The sequence below is a fragment of the Temnothorax curvispinosus genome, unplaced genomic scaffold (assembly GCF_003070985.1).
Source record: "Temnothorax curvispinosus isolate PA1 unplaced genomic scaffold, ASM307098v1 QBEX01013028.1, whole genome shotgun sequence".
Lineage (NCBI taxonomy): Eukaryota > Metazoa > Arthropoda > Insecta > Hymenoptera > Formicidae > Temnothorax > Temnothorax curvispinosus.
Window position 1 is genome coordinate 859,325 of NW_020222808.1, and position 17,343 is coordinate 876,667.

Below are 17,343 nucleotides of genomic sequence, written 5' to 3' on the forward strand. Positions count from 1 at the left end.
AGGAGTTAATGGCAGTCGATTCGTGAAATCGGGCGGCCGTTAATGACGGTAATAATCAGTACGGAGAAGTAACTCCATCGAAGATATGGAGCAACGTGCCAATTACGTGCGGGGGCATAAGCGAGAATTAAAGTGGCATAAAGAAGCGATGAGTTTTTACTGCCTTGCTACGTGACTAAAAAGGAGAAGAACGAACGAACGGAGAGAGAGAGAGAGAGAGAGAGAGAGAGAGGGAGGAAGGAGGCAGAAGTGTCGTAAGAAGCGGAAGGGAATGATAGAATGTGATGTCGCGCATCGCCACCCACGCGGGGTACTAATTGCAATCTACCGCGATACGGCTTAATTAAGATCAACAATTAAGCGGACGGTGTTGGGCACTCGCGCCCGCCGTGTCCGACAATTGGACGTATCCAACAATTAGCGGCTGTTCTCTCTTTACCTTGTCCGACCCTCCCCACGTTTCCCACAGACTAGATTAGTCTGCCGATTAGCCTGCCACACGATCCGAACGATACGAATGTATGCGTCGACGTAGTATGCATAACAATGCAAACCGCGATATGAGCGCCGGGCTCGCGTGTCTGCTGCGAGCAGATGCACGCACAGGGTGTTCCGAAATTCGCGACGTATGAAGCGATTTAAGATCTCTCGCGAAGTAACACGTTTCTCGTACTACTAAATTGCTTCCCCTTCTATTCTTGTTAATACTCGATTTCTAGAACTGTATGTGACGATTGTGTACCAGCGCGCACACACACGCGTACTCGACGGCCGTTTCTAATTAGCCGTTATTACGGGTGTGTCGGTTGTTACACCGGTCGGTAAATCGAAATGTCATAGAGATACCTCGATATTGGCATCTCATTGCTGCAACCAGCGTGCAATGCCTTATCGCGCACTCAAGTGCAAAAGCGGTAAGCAAGATGTTTCGTTTCAAATATCGTTCCGCGTAATTAGAATTGCTGTAAAATAACCAATTCCCTTAATAAAAGAGAAAGTCTTGATTCCAAACTAAAAGCATGAAGCAAAAAGTATATTCTGTATCTTCCACGAATAACCTTTCGCCTTTATTACGAAGTAACCAGTATATACCAGGTATATTTACTCGTAAATTTCATTAATACCAGAAATATTATTATATTTGTATTTAGCAATGCAGTAATATTATCCAGAATTATATATCGTGTAATAAATGCGAGTTTCATTTCGCAATATTTTCTGGAAGCGCTTTACCTCCTAAAACAAACGTCTCGACTTCATTTTTCGAAGCGTTTGCTTCGATAGATAAGAGCGGAAGCAATTGCTTTATTTCATGTGGCTCACGCGCGCGCACGTAGTCTCCAAGCCCCATCGTTTGGAATGTTATCAGAACGACTGTAATAGACAGATCTATTAGAAACGAATCAACTTTATTCAAGTAAAACCCCTTGCTTTATCACTACAATATTATAGAGAAATGATTTGACAAAATGAGCTCTCAATATATTACGTTCATTAACGACGTATAAATTCATATAATATTAAAATATACCACGAGACTCTCGATCGTACATCTTCACCGGGTATATATGTCTGCGGTCGAATTATGTCTATTTCATCATCCATTTGCGAGGTCGCTGATCTCGCTTATATAACGATACGAAAAAAGAAAGACAAACTGCATCTTGGACAACCGAGACATTCCGCGGTCATCGACATTTTTTTTTCAGAACGTGTTTGCCACGATTGTGATAACGTTTACTTTTCAACGTCGCTTATCGGGGAGTAAGCCGGGAAGCATTATATTATTGCAAAACGATAAAAATTTTATATATCGGGTGTTTCGCGCCGCATCGCGTCAATATGTACGTAAGAAAGTGCCTTATATTGACCTGTGTGAAATCGCACGCTCACCGTTTTATTGCGCGTCAACGTCACGTTACATATCGCGGAGGCGGAGAAATATCCCGCTGTATAATGCCTAAAATATATATCCTACTTCTTCGCTGCTACTTATACGAGGATACAATTTCCCCGCATCCTTTTAAGCGAAACGATCAAGCGACCCGACGCTGCGCCCGACCGTGAGACGGCATGGCAGTGCGCCGCGGGTTATGGCACTTGTTTGCCTGGCCTAAAACAACACGTCTTCTCCGCCTGTGAGCAAGAGTGTGCTCGCCGGAGTGTGCCGGCCGGTCTCTCTTATCACACACGCGCGTGCATATCGCGCGTGTGCGTGCGAAATAAGGCGCGCGCGCGAGCGTCGGGCATCAGGGCTCACGCATGAATCTCCGGGAGCCTGGCCAACCCGGCAATTTTACTTGAGCCGCGATTAACGCAAAACACCCCGCTGAATCGCAAAGAGCTAAATGGCATGAAATGATGTATTAACGCGTACTTTGTGCGTAACACGCAAACAAAATGATTTATCGAATATACACGGGCTAAAATTAGATGAGTAAATACTCTCTCTCTCTAAGCGAGGGGAACGAGGGTTATATAAGGCGTAATCAAAATTAGGACTGATCTAATATGTGTGTGAACCATATGTCCCATACATTTTCGACACTCCACACACGATAGTCCGAGAAAAAGTGCGGCCATTTCGAGCGGAGCGGATCAATTATCGCCACCATGGGTCGCTAGACCGAATCGCTCGATAGCGAAGGGCGTGTAAAAAATATCTCTTCTCTTCGGGGAAAACAACACGGTGGCGATGAAGAAATTTAATCTCGTGCAAGATTTATTGCGACCATTGTGGCGCGAAACATCGCGCTAAATCTGGAGTAATCGATGAAGAATTGTGGAGAAAGTGACGGATATCCGCGTGATTTAATGATAAACAGGGTTGACTATAAGGCTCTTTCCGCTAGAAGGGACGGAAAATATGAGCAGCTTTGCGGATCTGCGAAAATTACTGTGAATTTATAAGAGAATGCAATCGATGTGATTGGAAAAAGTTGTAACAAATACGGCATTATTTTCATATTATTTTGTGCAATAAAAATTTAGTTCCATTATAATTTCATTCTTACCGATAGTTAGCATATTCAATAAAATAGCTATCACATTATAAAATATTTTAATATAAATAGTCTCATAAATTCATGCCAGCGTCTAATTTTATGGAGTGTTTTATGCTAAAAGACTGACGCAAGAGTGCTCGAGCAGTCAATTCGAGAATCATCTTATACACTCACGCACACGAAAGTGATTTCTCTGTCATAATTTGCTCGGACTTGTTCAGGCTAGAAATTCCGCTTGCCCATGGCCCAACGAAGGGCCATTCATTCGACAGTGGCGTAGATGTACAAGTCGTTGTCCGTTGCGAGAGAAATCATTATCCCGAAAGAGATAAAACAAAAACACTAATAAATCCTTCTTTTAAATGTCAACCTTGCATTCTCCTAATATATTAAAATCACCGTTACGATTACGCTTCGTCTTAGATAACGTCAAACAAATAAGAGCAAAGTCCTTACTGCAAAGTTCTTTAAGATAAACATGTGCGTCGGAATAATGCATTTATTCATCTAATTTCGACGATTAATAAATATCTAAATAAGACTCGGATGAAAAATATTTCTTCTTCTGACGTATCACCCATGTCTCTTTTTAAAATCAGAGAAAAGCTAGCCCCTCTCTTTGTGTGTCGTTCGGATATTTTACTTTTCAATATCTACGCCACTGCCTTGAAATCGTACGGATCAGCTCGACCGTGTAAACGCGATCCACCGCGACTGAATAATCTAAGGTGCGTCTCTCGGCTACACGTGTCCGCGTTACAACTCCCAAGGACGCCTAAATTCTGTCTCTGTGCGCCGTATTACGCTCGACGAATAACGATTGGCCGATTATTATCGACACAATTCCTCTCTTTCGGCCACTTAAACCTTTGACCTGGGTCGTGCCCAAGTTTTTAATCGCAATTTCGAATACTGGAACCAGTCCAGGACCTATTACTCGTTTACTATCTATTATTTCGGAAGAGAACTATCTGCACTATAGAAGGACAAAGAATGTCTGAAACAGACACTGTTTCTTTTTTGCTGCGATATATGTCACTGTGTTATGCAATAATAAAGAAATATAATATAATAATTATACAATTAATATATTATTATATTAAATAATATAATAATAATGCATTATCGAAATAATCTCTTCTCTACTTTAATCTCCTAAAGTTAGTCGCGTAGAAATAAAATATGTAGATAAGACTTTCCTTTCTATTTGACATTAATATAAATAAAATATGTTAATTAAACACATACAGAGTATACAATACGTTTAAAGTTGATGAGAACATGCAGATATAGCTGATGTCACACAAATAAAAGTGATAATAATGCTCAATACCGCCAGAATGTTTGCGAATTACCCAACGACACGAGCAAACAAATTAATCAGCAGGAAGCGGACATCTTTTTCTCTCCTTGTTGAACCGAGTCACGCGAGTGATCTGTGCTTCGGGGACGTATCTACCGATAACGGCGCGGGCTCCCAAGGTCGTTCGGATAAAATCCGATAATTTAATTCGAGTGATTTGGTCGGTCGATTTTCAGAACGGAATACCCCTTCCTTCCCTCGCTATCTCGTTCGCTCTCTCATATGAACGCTGGACGCCATAGTTGTCGTCTCGAAGAACGTATCTCGACGCGAAGAAAGATACTGCGAATATATAGGGTGATTTCTAACTCGTAAACAATTTATTCTTAACTTTTTCATGATATATTCTTCAAGCTAAAGTATCCGAGAGAATTAAGGTTTTCAATTGAAAATTTTCCCAATAAAAAGAATCTGTGCTCGTTAAGAGACAAAAGAATTCATCATTAAGAATTAAGGGCAGAACTTCTCTAGGACAACTTGTAAAAAAAAAAAAAAAAAGAAGCTGAGAAGAAGGGAGGGAAAATAAACTCAGCTGGGAGGTACAAGAACTGGAAGTTCGGCCCGGAAAAGGGGGAACGACGGAGAGGAGGAGCGCGAGGTCGCGAACAAAGGAAACTTCGCGAGTTCGATGCCCCTTTCTTATCAGTAAATGGCACTGTTATAGTCAAGGCAGCGAGGGTGGCCACCTCATTGGTCGCCGGCGAGGTCGACGTCATCGTATCGATTGCCGGTCTGCCACGTGACAGCCAGACACTTCTCTCTCCCGGGTTTCCCGTTCTCTCGGTCCGTCCTCGTCGTACTTGGGACATCTGTGTCCCACTGGCCGATTCGAGGCCGAGGCACACAAAGAATCTCGACTCCTTGTCTAGAACCAGGAAGCACGCGAGTGCAGTTCTGATTTAGCCGCGAAATTGCGACGAGTCGAGATTCCGGATGGTGTGTTCAAATTATTAATTACAAAAATATCAAATTATTAATTACAAAAATATCAAATTATTAATTACAAAATGGCATTCGTACAATTTGCTGAATAAAACTGGAAAGACTTCTCCCCAGATTTCGGATGACTATAGATAGCAAAATAGTGCATGCAATCGAAGTGTCGTCGATAAGTCTCACTCAATCGCAATTTCACAATTTGACCTCGCTCCGCGAGGCTTGATTGTACCACGAGTTAATCTAACTCAATAGCGAGTATAAATGTAACGCGCGATGTGTGTATAATGCGAATGCGCCGGAATTTCTCCAAGTCGTAAGAAAACGCCAAAGTCGGGCGGACTTTTGTCCGGTGAAACCTTGAATTCTTCCCAATCTGTTTAGGAGTGCCGCTAACTTGACTTCTAATAACAGCCGCGAAATTTCTATTAATATAACCACCAATAAACAACACGTTTTGTATATCAAAATTCTTCCCCTTTCGCCAAATTTCTTGTACAAACCGACGACATTAGTTTACGTAATCGATGAACGGAATTTCATCGCGGTGATGGCAAAATTTATCGCAACAAGTTTGCCCATCAGTAACAAAAAAAAATCGAAGACTCGCTCCCGGTCTTGAACCGTTCGCGTCGAAGAAAGAACCCTCGTCTTTCATTCAGCAAAAGGCTTTTACGTCGCCGTTGTGACGCAAAAAAAAAAAGAAAAAAAAAGAGAGAAGTCGGGAGGAATCTGCCGGGGGACAGGGGGGAAAAAGGAGGCTACACGAACGAGGAGAGCGAAGGCGGCCTATGACCGGACATAAACAACATTGGAAACCAGAACTCCGATCCTCCGAAACCAGTTCCACCGCCTAGAAAACAATTTTACGACGTCGAGGACTCGCCACGCCGATGGAAGAAAGGGAGAAAGGAGAAAAGGAGGAGGGAGGGCGAGCGCGGCGTTTATTTCCGCCTTAGGGAGGGTCTTCCAAGGACGAGCGAAGGAATATGCGTAGATTAAGAAGCATAAAGTCTCTCTGAATATGTAAAATATTCGCAAAAATACGGCGAAAAATATGGTAAATTTACTCCCGTTATGAACAATAGCGCGAAAGTTTCCATTACACACGAGGCGTTTAATGCAAATGTATACAAAAGTATTCAGAAGAATAAAAGGAATACGACGTTTGATGATATTACGTCAATGGTGAGATCATTTCGTTTTTCAACAGGGATTACCATTCTGTTTGTCGACCACGGACCCCACGTAACAGCCGAGGGCTTCCGATTCTCGTAGGACTGGGGGAACTAAAATTCAGAAGGAGCCTGCCGTGCGGAGCAATCGTGACAGGTATATATTTCGACAGAGACAGAGATAACGGACTGCGGGACGAGTGGAGAGATAGAAGAGAAAAAAAAAGAAGATTCGATAACCGTGTATCCCGGCGAGAATACGAGCCACAACTGACGAAACGTATACTCGTCAGACCCGTGCTGAAGGCTACAAGGAGGAGAAAAAGCATCAAGAGAAGAGAAAGGGAGAAGAAAGGGAAGGGAAATCGAATGCGCGCTCGATGGCGATAAAAATACACGAGCCGCGTCTAATATTGTGCAAAGGTAGCCACTTAATTCCGCCTCTTATTCGTCTCTCCCGGCGGAAACGGCGGACCACGAAAATACACCGGAAGCGTGCAAATTTCCAATTTCTCGCGAAAATCAATCCCGGCGACGTTCGATTGCGTAACTTAGTGAGCGACGACGAGGGAAACGTTACAAGTGCGAGAGTAAACGACACGCGAACGCACGTCGACGTCGGTTGTCTGTAATGATGAGGCTGCACGAAGCCGTTAGGGAACTAAGTAGTTGGGTGGTATATATGCATATTTTTTTTTGTTAAGGCTTTTGTAAGGGGTCGTATCAGTGTCACTTAGATACCTGCGGTTACATAATTAGCATCTTTCAGCAACAAAATTAGCAACTTATAAATCAACAACTATGTTGTCGTAGTCGCTAATGGTCTTTTGGGCGATCAACACCCAAGTTGATCACCTTGAATTAAGAGTTTCGCTTTGACGTTAATAAATAAAGACAGCAATGCGTGAAAAGTGCAGAGGATCGAAAAGCGCTGAGTGTGTATTGCATCAGCCAGCAGCGAGTAAATCTCGGCCCCGGTTTCTTATTGCTTGAAAAGATCCGCTGTCTTCGATCGAGCGAGGGAGAACGAAAGGTGTCGATGGAATCGAGGAAGGTGAACCTCAATAACACCGCCTTTTCATAAGAAGCGTTTCAGCCGCGTACCTAAAAGAAGCATTCGACAACGCAGCCAAAATTTCAGAAATTAAAACCGTTAACTCTTGAATTATACATATATACACCTTCTCGCCTTCTCCTTTCTCTTTTATAATTTATCTTATATTTATAGATCTTTATAGATCTTATATTTATAGATCTTATATTTATAGATAAATCAAGTAAGTATCTTTTTACTTTAAAACATTTAATCAATTTTTAATTTCTACCTTCAAAGTATTGGAACTTGAGCAATGCAAAAATAAAAGGTTTTAATTAAAAAGAATAATTTCGTAAACAAACTATAATAAAATTTCAATAAAATTAATTGCATTAAAAATAATTAGGGTTTTTAATAGAATTTAGTTTAAACTAGTCTAATAATAAAATTAGATTATTATATTTGTCACGGATTCTAAGAATTTTACGATAAAAAATGATCGCACGTGATCGAGCTATGAACGTTCTATTGTGGGATGCATGCTCAAGGATGAGACGCTTGTTAATTCGACGTTGAGACTCGGGCTGACGAAAGAGGGATGAAGCTGACGCAAGATCGAGAATACTCATCGAAAATACTTATCTCGCGGTTTACTCCTACGGAGGACAAGTTATGCGAAAACACAGCTGTTTCCTGAAAGCGCGCAATATAGCGGCTCGCAATTTCGTGGCACGCTTGGCGCAGTCGTAAAAATAGACAAAGATGAATATTCACGCCGACTTTGTTTACGAGGAATTCTTAGGGACTTGTAGAAAACAGTTTAAATTCGTAGCTCGGAAACGAGCGCTAATTTAATAGCCGTAAACTATAGCGGACTATTCTTATACTCGCCAATAATTTAATCATCGCATGCGGGACCGACAGACAACAAAGCCAGTCGAGCGTGCGTACAAGATAAATGATGGAATATCGTACACGCAATATACATGTGGAACCTCTGGAAATTATGTATGTGGAGAAAATATAATACACACAAAGGAGAATAAATTGCAGAATTTGTGTTTTTCAGTTTCGCAAGTTACGTAATCGCCACGAACCGTATCAGTTGTCGTATTTTTTTTACGCTGTTACTATAACCGACATCGGAGTTCAAAGCTCGCAAAATAAATATGCCTGTTATGTGAACGCGAAGATTAAATTAGATGATAATCTGATTTGTCACCTGGTTACCAAGTCATCGCGATCGCTTATCAGCCGGGGCACGAAGCGCGAAGAAAAATTGAACGCCAATTACGATTCGAAGTCGATCCCAACTGTTTTCTCATTCGGGCAAAATTAATCCCGTATAAATTAATCACCGCGTACCATTTGGTTAATGGACTGGAATTATCGAGGTTGGCAAGCAAGCGAGACGGAGAAAAAGAAAGAAAAAGAGACATTTAAACTTTATTGGAGCACAGCTCGCAAATGTACTCCTTATATGTACGCTTATATCATTATCGACGATGATACTGGCACATCCCGTAAAAGCACATCGTAAGAATCGTCATGAAAGTCTTGTAAAACTCGCATGTGATTCGCATTCGTCACTGGACCGTCTGAGAATGGAATCGGAGGCTCTAACTTTCAATTCCGAGAATCTCAAAACAGAGCTAATTATATCTCTCTAAATCTGAATTAGTGAAAAGTCATTGGAGTGGCATACTTTAGACTGATGCATCGGTGACTAAGTCACTGACTATTCACTGATACGTCAGTCTAAAATATGCCACTCCAGTGACTTTTCATTAATTCAGATTTAGAAAAAAAGAAATACACATAAATATATTTAAAAAATAGGAATTTTGCGTTTTTCAAGATATTGTGAGACATATTACTTTCATAAAAGGATCCTTTGTCTCCCACTTACTCGCAGTCGCGTTGCCCACTTTTTCTTAACACATGCCAAATTCCTACAGTACTTGGCACATACTGTCTAAAGCTTTAGACAATTATCGCGTTGCATAAGAGCGAAATTAATTATCCGAAGATCAGTCCCGTTAAATAAGAGAGAACAGGCGTTTCTAGAAAAGTTTGTAAGAGAACGATTCGCGCGAAGATGCGGTGACGTTATCTCGACGCGAGATCGACGTGCGATTAATTAGGTAAGACGGGCGAGAGAGAGAGAGAGAGAGAGAGAGAGAAAGAAAGCGAGTAAAAAAAATGCGTAAAGAGGAATACGTTCATCGATGTTAAAAAACTCGAGGCCTGCCGACCAACCGGCAACGTTGTGCGCGATCACGCGACTCTGGCCTTCCGTCTCTCTCTCTCTCTCTCTCTCTCTCTCTCTCTCTCTCTCTCTGACTCTCTCTCTGTTGTTAACGTACCCTCTTTTCTCTCATGTCTATCTCGCTCGGGCGCCGGCGGCCGGCAGGCAGGCCGGCCGGCCGGTTAGCCGCTCTATCGCGCCTTCATGTTATACTCATGTAGGTATGTACTCTGTTTCGGCCGATAAACTGAGTAAGTTTAAGTCTCGATGACTTTTCGAATGCGCGCCGGACGCACGTGCGGCTGGAAGAGAGCCGAAGACAATCGCGAGAGTAACGAGATACCGCACGTTGAGCGCGTCAACAAATATTTATAAGGATGAATTTTAAACCAATACCTTGAGTTAAATAATATTTTGTTATTTTTAACTACCACGTGTTTTGAAATTTACTAATTTAACAAGTAAGAGCAGTGGCGACTTATATAGGAATGGTTAAAAACGACTCAAATTGAGTTTAATTTGATACTACGAATTTAACAGTGCAACATTATTGCGATCTTCTCCGGAGAAGAGAACCGATGACGCAACGGTGGGCGTGTTTTAGAGAGAGAATCACCCTGGATTTATATTAATGTCACGCGAGAGAATTTTTATCGCTCATTTTCAACCCGAAAGTAGCATTCGAAGAGGTATCTCAGATCTCAGGTATTCAGTGTCGTTTAGATTTTAATGTGCGTATACTGCAGGTAAAGAATTTATATATATTTATCAGATGGCAGATCCGAAAAATTGAAGGTGATTTCAAGACTCAAGAGACAGCCTCGAAAAATAGGACGGAATGACGGAATAACGAGGTCAATTACGATGATTACTGATTAATCAGCATTGTAAAACGGTGCCGAAAACAAAATATGTAACGGCCGCGCATGACGAAACAGCGTGATATCTTTCGTAAAGCGGTAGTTTCATCACGCCCCGAGTCGTCTTTATCTAGTTTTAAAGGCATTTACGCGCGACAATTACAGATACACGGTATCGTATACATAAACCACTTCTGTACAAATATTTGAGGTAACATATACGTAAGAAACTTGCGGAACGCGAGATTAGCTTTAGCGCTATACTTAGACCGCGAATGGAAAATGTTTATCAACGAGTGACAAAGTGCTTACAGTATAGGTACATCTCGCGCGGAAAATTCCGAAGAACCGGGAGAAGTCGTTGAGAGTCCGATCGGTCGAACTGTGCTTTCCAAGGGTTCGAAAAGAAGGATCTTTCGATCTCGCAGAAACTTTCCACTTGTTGCGAGCCGCCGCGACAACGCGAGTTGCCCGGCGACCGGCTCGACAACGTTCGCGGGGCGCTCCACGCTCGTTCCGCTCCGATTTTCCGGAGTTCCACCAGAGACAGATACCGCTCTCGAGGCTCGCACTACTCCTCGAGCGGAGAAAAGCGAGAACGGATTTCGAACGGAGGGCCGTCAAATTCGACGGACACTCGCTCGTCCGCCAGGTGACAACGGGGGACGCGGGTCGATACGTCGACGCGCGGCGCGGCGTGGCGCGGCGCCCCGAGCGGAAAGTTCCCCTCGGAAAAGACGAGCGAGGGAAAATGAAAAGAGAGAAAAAGAAAGAAGAAGTGAAAGACTTACGTCATTCGGTCCGATCTGACCCATGCTGCCCATGCTGGTGGCACCGCGATTCGCGATCGTATCTGCCGCCACCGGCTGCGGGTCGTCCTCGTTGGCAATGGGAATCTTGAAGACCTTTCGATAGATACCACTGACGACGAAAGAGACTTCGCGGGCACACCCCGGGGGCTAACGACCGTTTCTGACCCGCGGCTCTCTCTCTATCTATCCCTCTTCCTGGCGAGTCGCGCGACGAGCGACGATCCCGACAATGAGCGAACAAATTATCACCGGCGACACGACGGGCCGGCTTCGGCGCGACACGTCCGTCGATTGTCACTACGAGTAACGTGTACGAGGTGTAACGTAGCGCAGCTACGACCAGTCATAATATATCACAAAGAGGGGTGGGGGGGGGGAGCCGGCTTCTCCCGGAAACTCGGAGACGAGTGGTAGCGACGACGGTGTGTAACAAAGAAAGAGGCGCGTCAACGCGTGTAAACGTACCGAGAGCACAACGGCGAGGCGAGAAAAGATCTCGGGGAAAACGCGAGAGAATCGAGTTAGGTTGAGTATTAACAGGCACGGCCGGTGCGAGCGATGCGAGACGAGACGAGACGAGACGATCCACCCTGGACGAGAGCCGGTTGCTAACTGACGCCGTCGAGCGTCGAGCGGCCGCGATCATCTGACCGGCAGGCCGGGCGTCGGGGAAAGCAGGATGGCGGGGGAATGGGGATGCGAGGATGGCAGATCGCGGCCACACGGGGGATGGTGGAGGCACGCACGCCGGTTTTACGCGGCTGTCATTGGTCGGCGCAGGGCTGTACGACGCTCGACGAGAGTCCCGCGTCGATCTATCGACGGTATTTCGAGAGCGTGTGGCCAGACGGGGACAGATTTTTCGGGGGCTCGACTCTGATTGCGAGTCGACCCCGCTGATTCTAAAAAAAAAACTGTCCCCTCGTTTCTTCCGCCGCCGGGTCTTCTCCCTTCTCGCTTTCTCTTTAATTAATAGGCACCGAGATATTCCGATAAATGTTAATTGAAATTAACCGAAATTTAGTCTCTCCCCCCTCTCTCTCTCTTTTTCCCCTCCCCCCATTCTCTCGAAGCAAAACTAGGAAAAAAAGAAATCAATTAAACCTCGCAGTAATTTCAAATAACATTTATAACAACTACGATCTAAATAAGATTATGGCGTAATAATAAATTATTTTAATTACTTTTGTACCTCTCTCCTACCTTCTTTTTTACTGTCTATATTCTATTCGTACAAAATCAGCGATTTCCTTTGTCTGTTACGTCACTGAACCTTAAATAACCGTGTTTTGAAAGCTTTAATTCGGCTTCGCTTTATTGAACCTTGTAATCCAACCTTCAGAATCTTTATCTTCGACTAACAAATCTCTTCAAGAAATCCAAAACCAAACTTACAAACATTTACGTACATTCCATCCGTAGATACGAGGTAGAAAGATCGGAGATACACTCCTGCGCGCGCAGGCGGCCGGCCTGATCAGCTGATGCCCTAGCAACAGTGATACTAACCGCGCTAAATATATCAGTTGCATCTGGTTATCGGTACAAAGCGAACTCGTAACAACGGCAATAACACGAGAGAGAGAGAGAGAGAGAGAGAGAGAGAAGGATAGTGTTGCTAATGATAACTATAATTTCGTCATACGATTAAATGCATAATCGTCAATGACGTGTATCGCTACAATTTAAGGATGCGAGGGATGACACTTCCTCGCCGGTGAGTCCCTCGTACGAATTTCCGACCGCGATTATAGTTGCGTTGGAACGAATTCCGGCAAATCAAAAAATAATTGACAAAGACATACTCGTGAGAGACACATAAAAAATGAGATATTGCACGTGCTAAAAAAGTTATATTTTACTGTTAAGTTTATTAATAGTTTATATAAACTATAAAATCGATTATACCGATAACAGCTATAATAATACTACAATAAAAATAATATCTTTCCTTTTTCAGAACATTAAATTGCGTAAAGAAAATGTAGTGAGAACTTCGTGAACTTGTAAGCCAAGAGTGATATTATTCAATCTTGCGGCGATTGAGAGAAAGCAGTGATGACACATCAATGTACACTTGTCTTTTTCTTTATAGAAACATGACGTAAATAAATATACTGATACATTTATGTACTTAATATGTTTAGATTATTTTATCAGGTGATAATTTTATTATATCAAAATAGTAGATTACGTTCTTGTAAATACCTCCCCTCCTCGAAGAAGTCACAAGTGTAATCTGACCTGAATAGCTCTCATAAAAATAATTTCTGGACTGCTGATAAGTTATCTCGCACTACCGAACTTACAATTCGCAATCGTGAATAATCTTACTAAAACGCATGTTTCAATACACATTATACTTTCATCATATTTTTGATATTTTTAAACTGTATGATGATTAACATTGCTCATTATCAAATTAATCTACAGATAGTATTATATCTTTCCACAAAAAAAAAAGTAAACACGACACGACTCCGTACTGACTGAACGGAACAAAAATCAGATCTACTTCTTAACTGAGGAACAAAAGTCAGAAGATGAGCGCGTCTGGAAGACGAGTCTTTTCCTTTAGAAGTAGATCCTGAAATTCAATTAAGTAAAGGAAACGTATCATATGACATAACAGGTTCGTGCGTCGTAAATGTTGAGGTCAATGAAACCACATTCCTTCGGGCAGATTGGGGGATCGCAAACGAAATGGCACCGCCATCCGAGACCTCCGATTCCTTCATCCTTTGTCTCCCAAGGACACTGCAAAATGAAGGCAGCGAGGGGCCGACCCTTCATTTCCGCGAGAGCCCTTTAACGAGTCTTTGTTACGCGTACGAAATGTCGTCGCGCGAAACAGAGCAAGAGTGTATATATACAATATATATACATACATATAATACTATATACATACCTACATATATGAATGAGTGGGAGAGGGGGGGAGAGAGAAGAGAGAAACGTGAAATACGTTCATAATCCGTGTGATAAACTACTGCGCAGAGATTATTCGTTTTGCACGTATTCGTTACACGTAAAACGTCACAGAGCGACGTGCACAATATTAAATCACGTCCGATTCGATTGCTGCGCGATCAGCGATTTTACTCTCGAATAATTCCGATAAGTAGCTGCAAACATTACGCGTATAGCTTTCATCAGTTTCGTCCCAGTCGGCTTTCGTCGAAACGCTGCGAAACGCGTCACGCAGACTCGATAAGGAGCCACGAGGGACGACGACCAGGAAAAGGCGCCGTATCCCGAGTTATGCATTAATTATTATCGACGATAACGAACGGATTTTCGCGGAACTGAACGGGGCGGCTATAGCGGCTGCGCGATTTTTCTATTCGGGATCTCGTTAGACGTCATTCGGACGGGACGGACAGGAAGTTCGGTGATTATCGGTCGGCGACGTCGTCGCGTTGTGCATATTGGCGTGTGAAACGCAACACCGAGTCCGACCTTTTCCGCGCTTTCGGACGAAACGATGTGACGAAATGCGGCGACGATAACAGTTCCTTCAACCTGTCTGCCGCGAAACAGGTACTGGCGGTCTCTAGAAAACGTGTTTCGTGTGCCGTGCGGATTGACAGGCTAGATTATTGGATAGATAGACGGATAGATTAGCCGGCCGAAAGAAACCAGCATGAGAGCGTTCCGCGAATTCAGTTCCTTACGGCCGGAGTTACGCCTGTCGGAGCTTCCATCTCGAGATACGAGAGGGGCCCCGGTATCCATTGACAATACATGAACTTAAACTAAATATTACCAGATATATAAATTTTCATATTAAATGTATGTATGTACTATAAGACTTATACAGATATAAACTAATAATAAGAGAGACATGAATTTAATTATAAACTAACATGTCCAATTTATGACGGCCGAATTAACGATTCTTCTCTCTATTTCTTTCACTTTCTACTTTCTTTCTACCTTTCTAGCCACATTCTCCGAATAGTACAGCACTTGCTCAATATACACGAAATGCGTGTACGCTAAAGCATCTGTTCGAATTCGTGGTAAGAATTCCGCTCGACGGTAATCACGATGAGGCACAGAGGCACCGACATTCAGGCGAATGATATTTTAGTCGAGTTCCGTGTGAACTCCCGGTCAATCGCGATTTCCGCGAAGACGAGGACTCCTCTCCCTCTCCCCCTCCCCCCCCCCCCCCCCTCTCTCTCTCTCTCTCTTTCTCTCTTGCTTCGACGCTGTGAGGTTTCTATTATTTTGTATTCCCGGGAGAAGGCGGACGCACACTTTTGGCCGAGGTTAGTATTGGAAGCGCGAAGGGGTCAACGCTCGGGAAAGCGCCTCTCATTACGGCACTGCCATACGATATTGCCAGGCCCGTCGCTTGAATATCCCTGTTCTCCTCATAGTCCTGACGCTCTTACTCCGTGTACATATGTCCATGTATCACATTCTGTTTCCCTTTCTCTCACCCTTTACCTCTATGTATCGCGATCGCCTCTCCTGCTTCCTCGAATGCTCGATCATTTTGCCTCTGTGCACTTACGATAATGAGTTTTGTTTTTTCTAGGTCGCCCTCCAGCCCTTTTCCACGCTCGATTTCATCCCTTACGAATGACAGAGGCTCAATCCGAACAATTCGCCTTTCTGTTTCTCTCTTGTTATTCTGGCTTATGGCATTTATTGAAATGGATGTTGGGTACGACGCTTAACTAAATTGTCTTCTTTTCTTTGTTATTAGCGGGGGGGGGGGGGCGCAATTCAGGGACCAGCAGGACCGATTAATTAAAGTTGTCACATTTTATTTTTACTCTGTACTTTTATAGTGTAATCCGTCAGCATCTTTTTTCGCAAGATTAATACATTTATATTTGTAAAAATAAATAAACAGTAATGCGATTATATTTACTCGTGAAAAATAAATAAACGGACAGGTCTATCTCGACACAATAATACGAGCTTGAAAATATTACCTGTCCACCATCAGATAAAGCAACGGTTACTTATTCATCCAACGTACCAAATGATCAATACCTCTGAAAAAAAGGCGTCTCCACCTCCCTCCTGCTTTCGTGTTAACTGTCAGTCTGTCGTCGGTATCCTCAGGCTGTCATAACATCGCTCTATATCGGTTTATCCCGCTGGGCTGGTCTTTTTTTCCAAACTCGGCACAATCGATTCTTATTATCTCTTGCATTCACCTTTTTATCCTGTTCGCTTTCCCGCCCCATTAGTTTGCTCTAGCCATCTTTCTACTTTCATATCCTCCTCCGAGATATTCTGCCTTCTACACTAAACCTCTCTATCTCGTTTTCTTTTTCTCCTGCACTCTCTCTTTCTCTCTTTTTCTCTTTTACATACACAACGTCCCGTTATAACGGAGCCTGGAGCAGTTCGCTGTTCGGTGTACACGATTAGCTCCTACGAAACCATCGGAAAGTTTTATCTACCGCAATTTGCGATGACTAATAACCGGTTCCACGCTCGAGTGACGAAAATTGCTTTTACCTTGCGCGACGCTTACCATCGACGGAAGACGTTCGCTCAATCGGTCTGTTGGTCAGTAGGCTCGTCCGTAAACCTACATTTCGTCAAGGATATCGCGGACATCCTTTATCTGAGAAAACCTTCTTGAAATAATTATCGGCCTCAGATTATACGTAATTAAAGATAGTTGTCGATGGTAATTAAAAAGGATGGACCGCGATGAAAGGCCTATTTGTTCAGAAATAAAATTATCGCAGTACGAGGCTATTTCTCACGAAACGTCCTGCATTTCATCAGTAACTCATTAAAGTGCGCCATATTTGTTTTCAGCGAATGAATCACGAACGGATCGTGGAATTGCCAATTTTGGACGCGTCGAACACTTCCAGTAGAATTAACATCAAAACAGATAATTCGGAGACAAAGAACCATCTTACGGAAAGGT

General features: G+C 43.1%; 1 protein-coding gene across 2 annotated transcripts in view; it reads right to left on the reverse strand.

The window, feature by feature from the left end:
* LOC112463098 (sestrin homolog) overlaps positions 1–17,343 on the reverse strand; it is a 147,549-nt gene that overhangs the window by 22,159 nt on the left and 108,047 nt on the right. Inside the window, exon 1 of one of the 2 annotated variants that reach the window (XM_025029289.1) lies at positions 11,415–12,067. The exons of the other annotated variant lie outside the window; for it this stretch is intronic. Coding sequence (XP_024885057.1) covers positions 11,415–11,447 — 33 coding nt within the window. The 5' untranslated portion in view covers positions 11,448–12,067. Of the gene's footprint in view, positions 1–11,414; positions 12,068–17,343 lie in introns of those variants that run through there. 2 annotated transcript variants of the gene reach the window in all.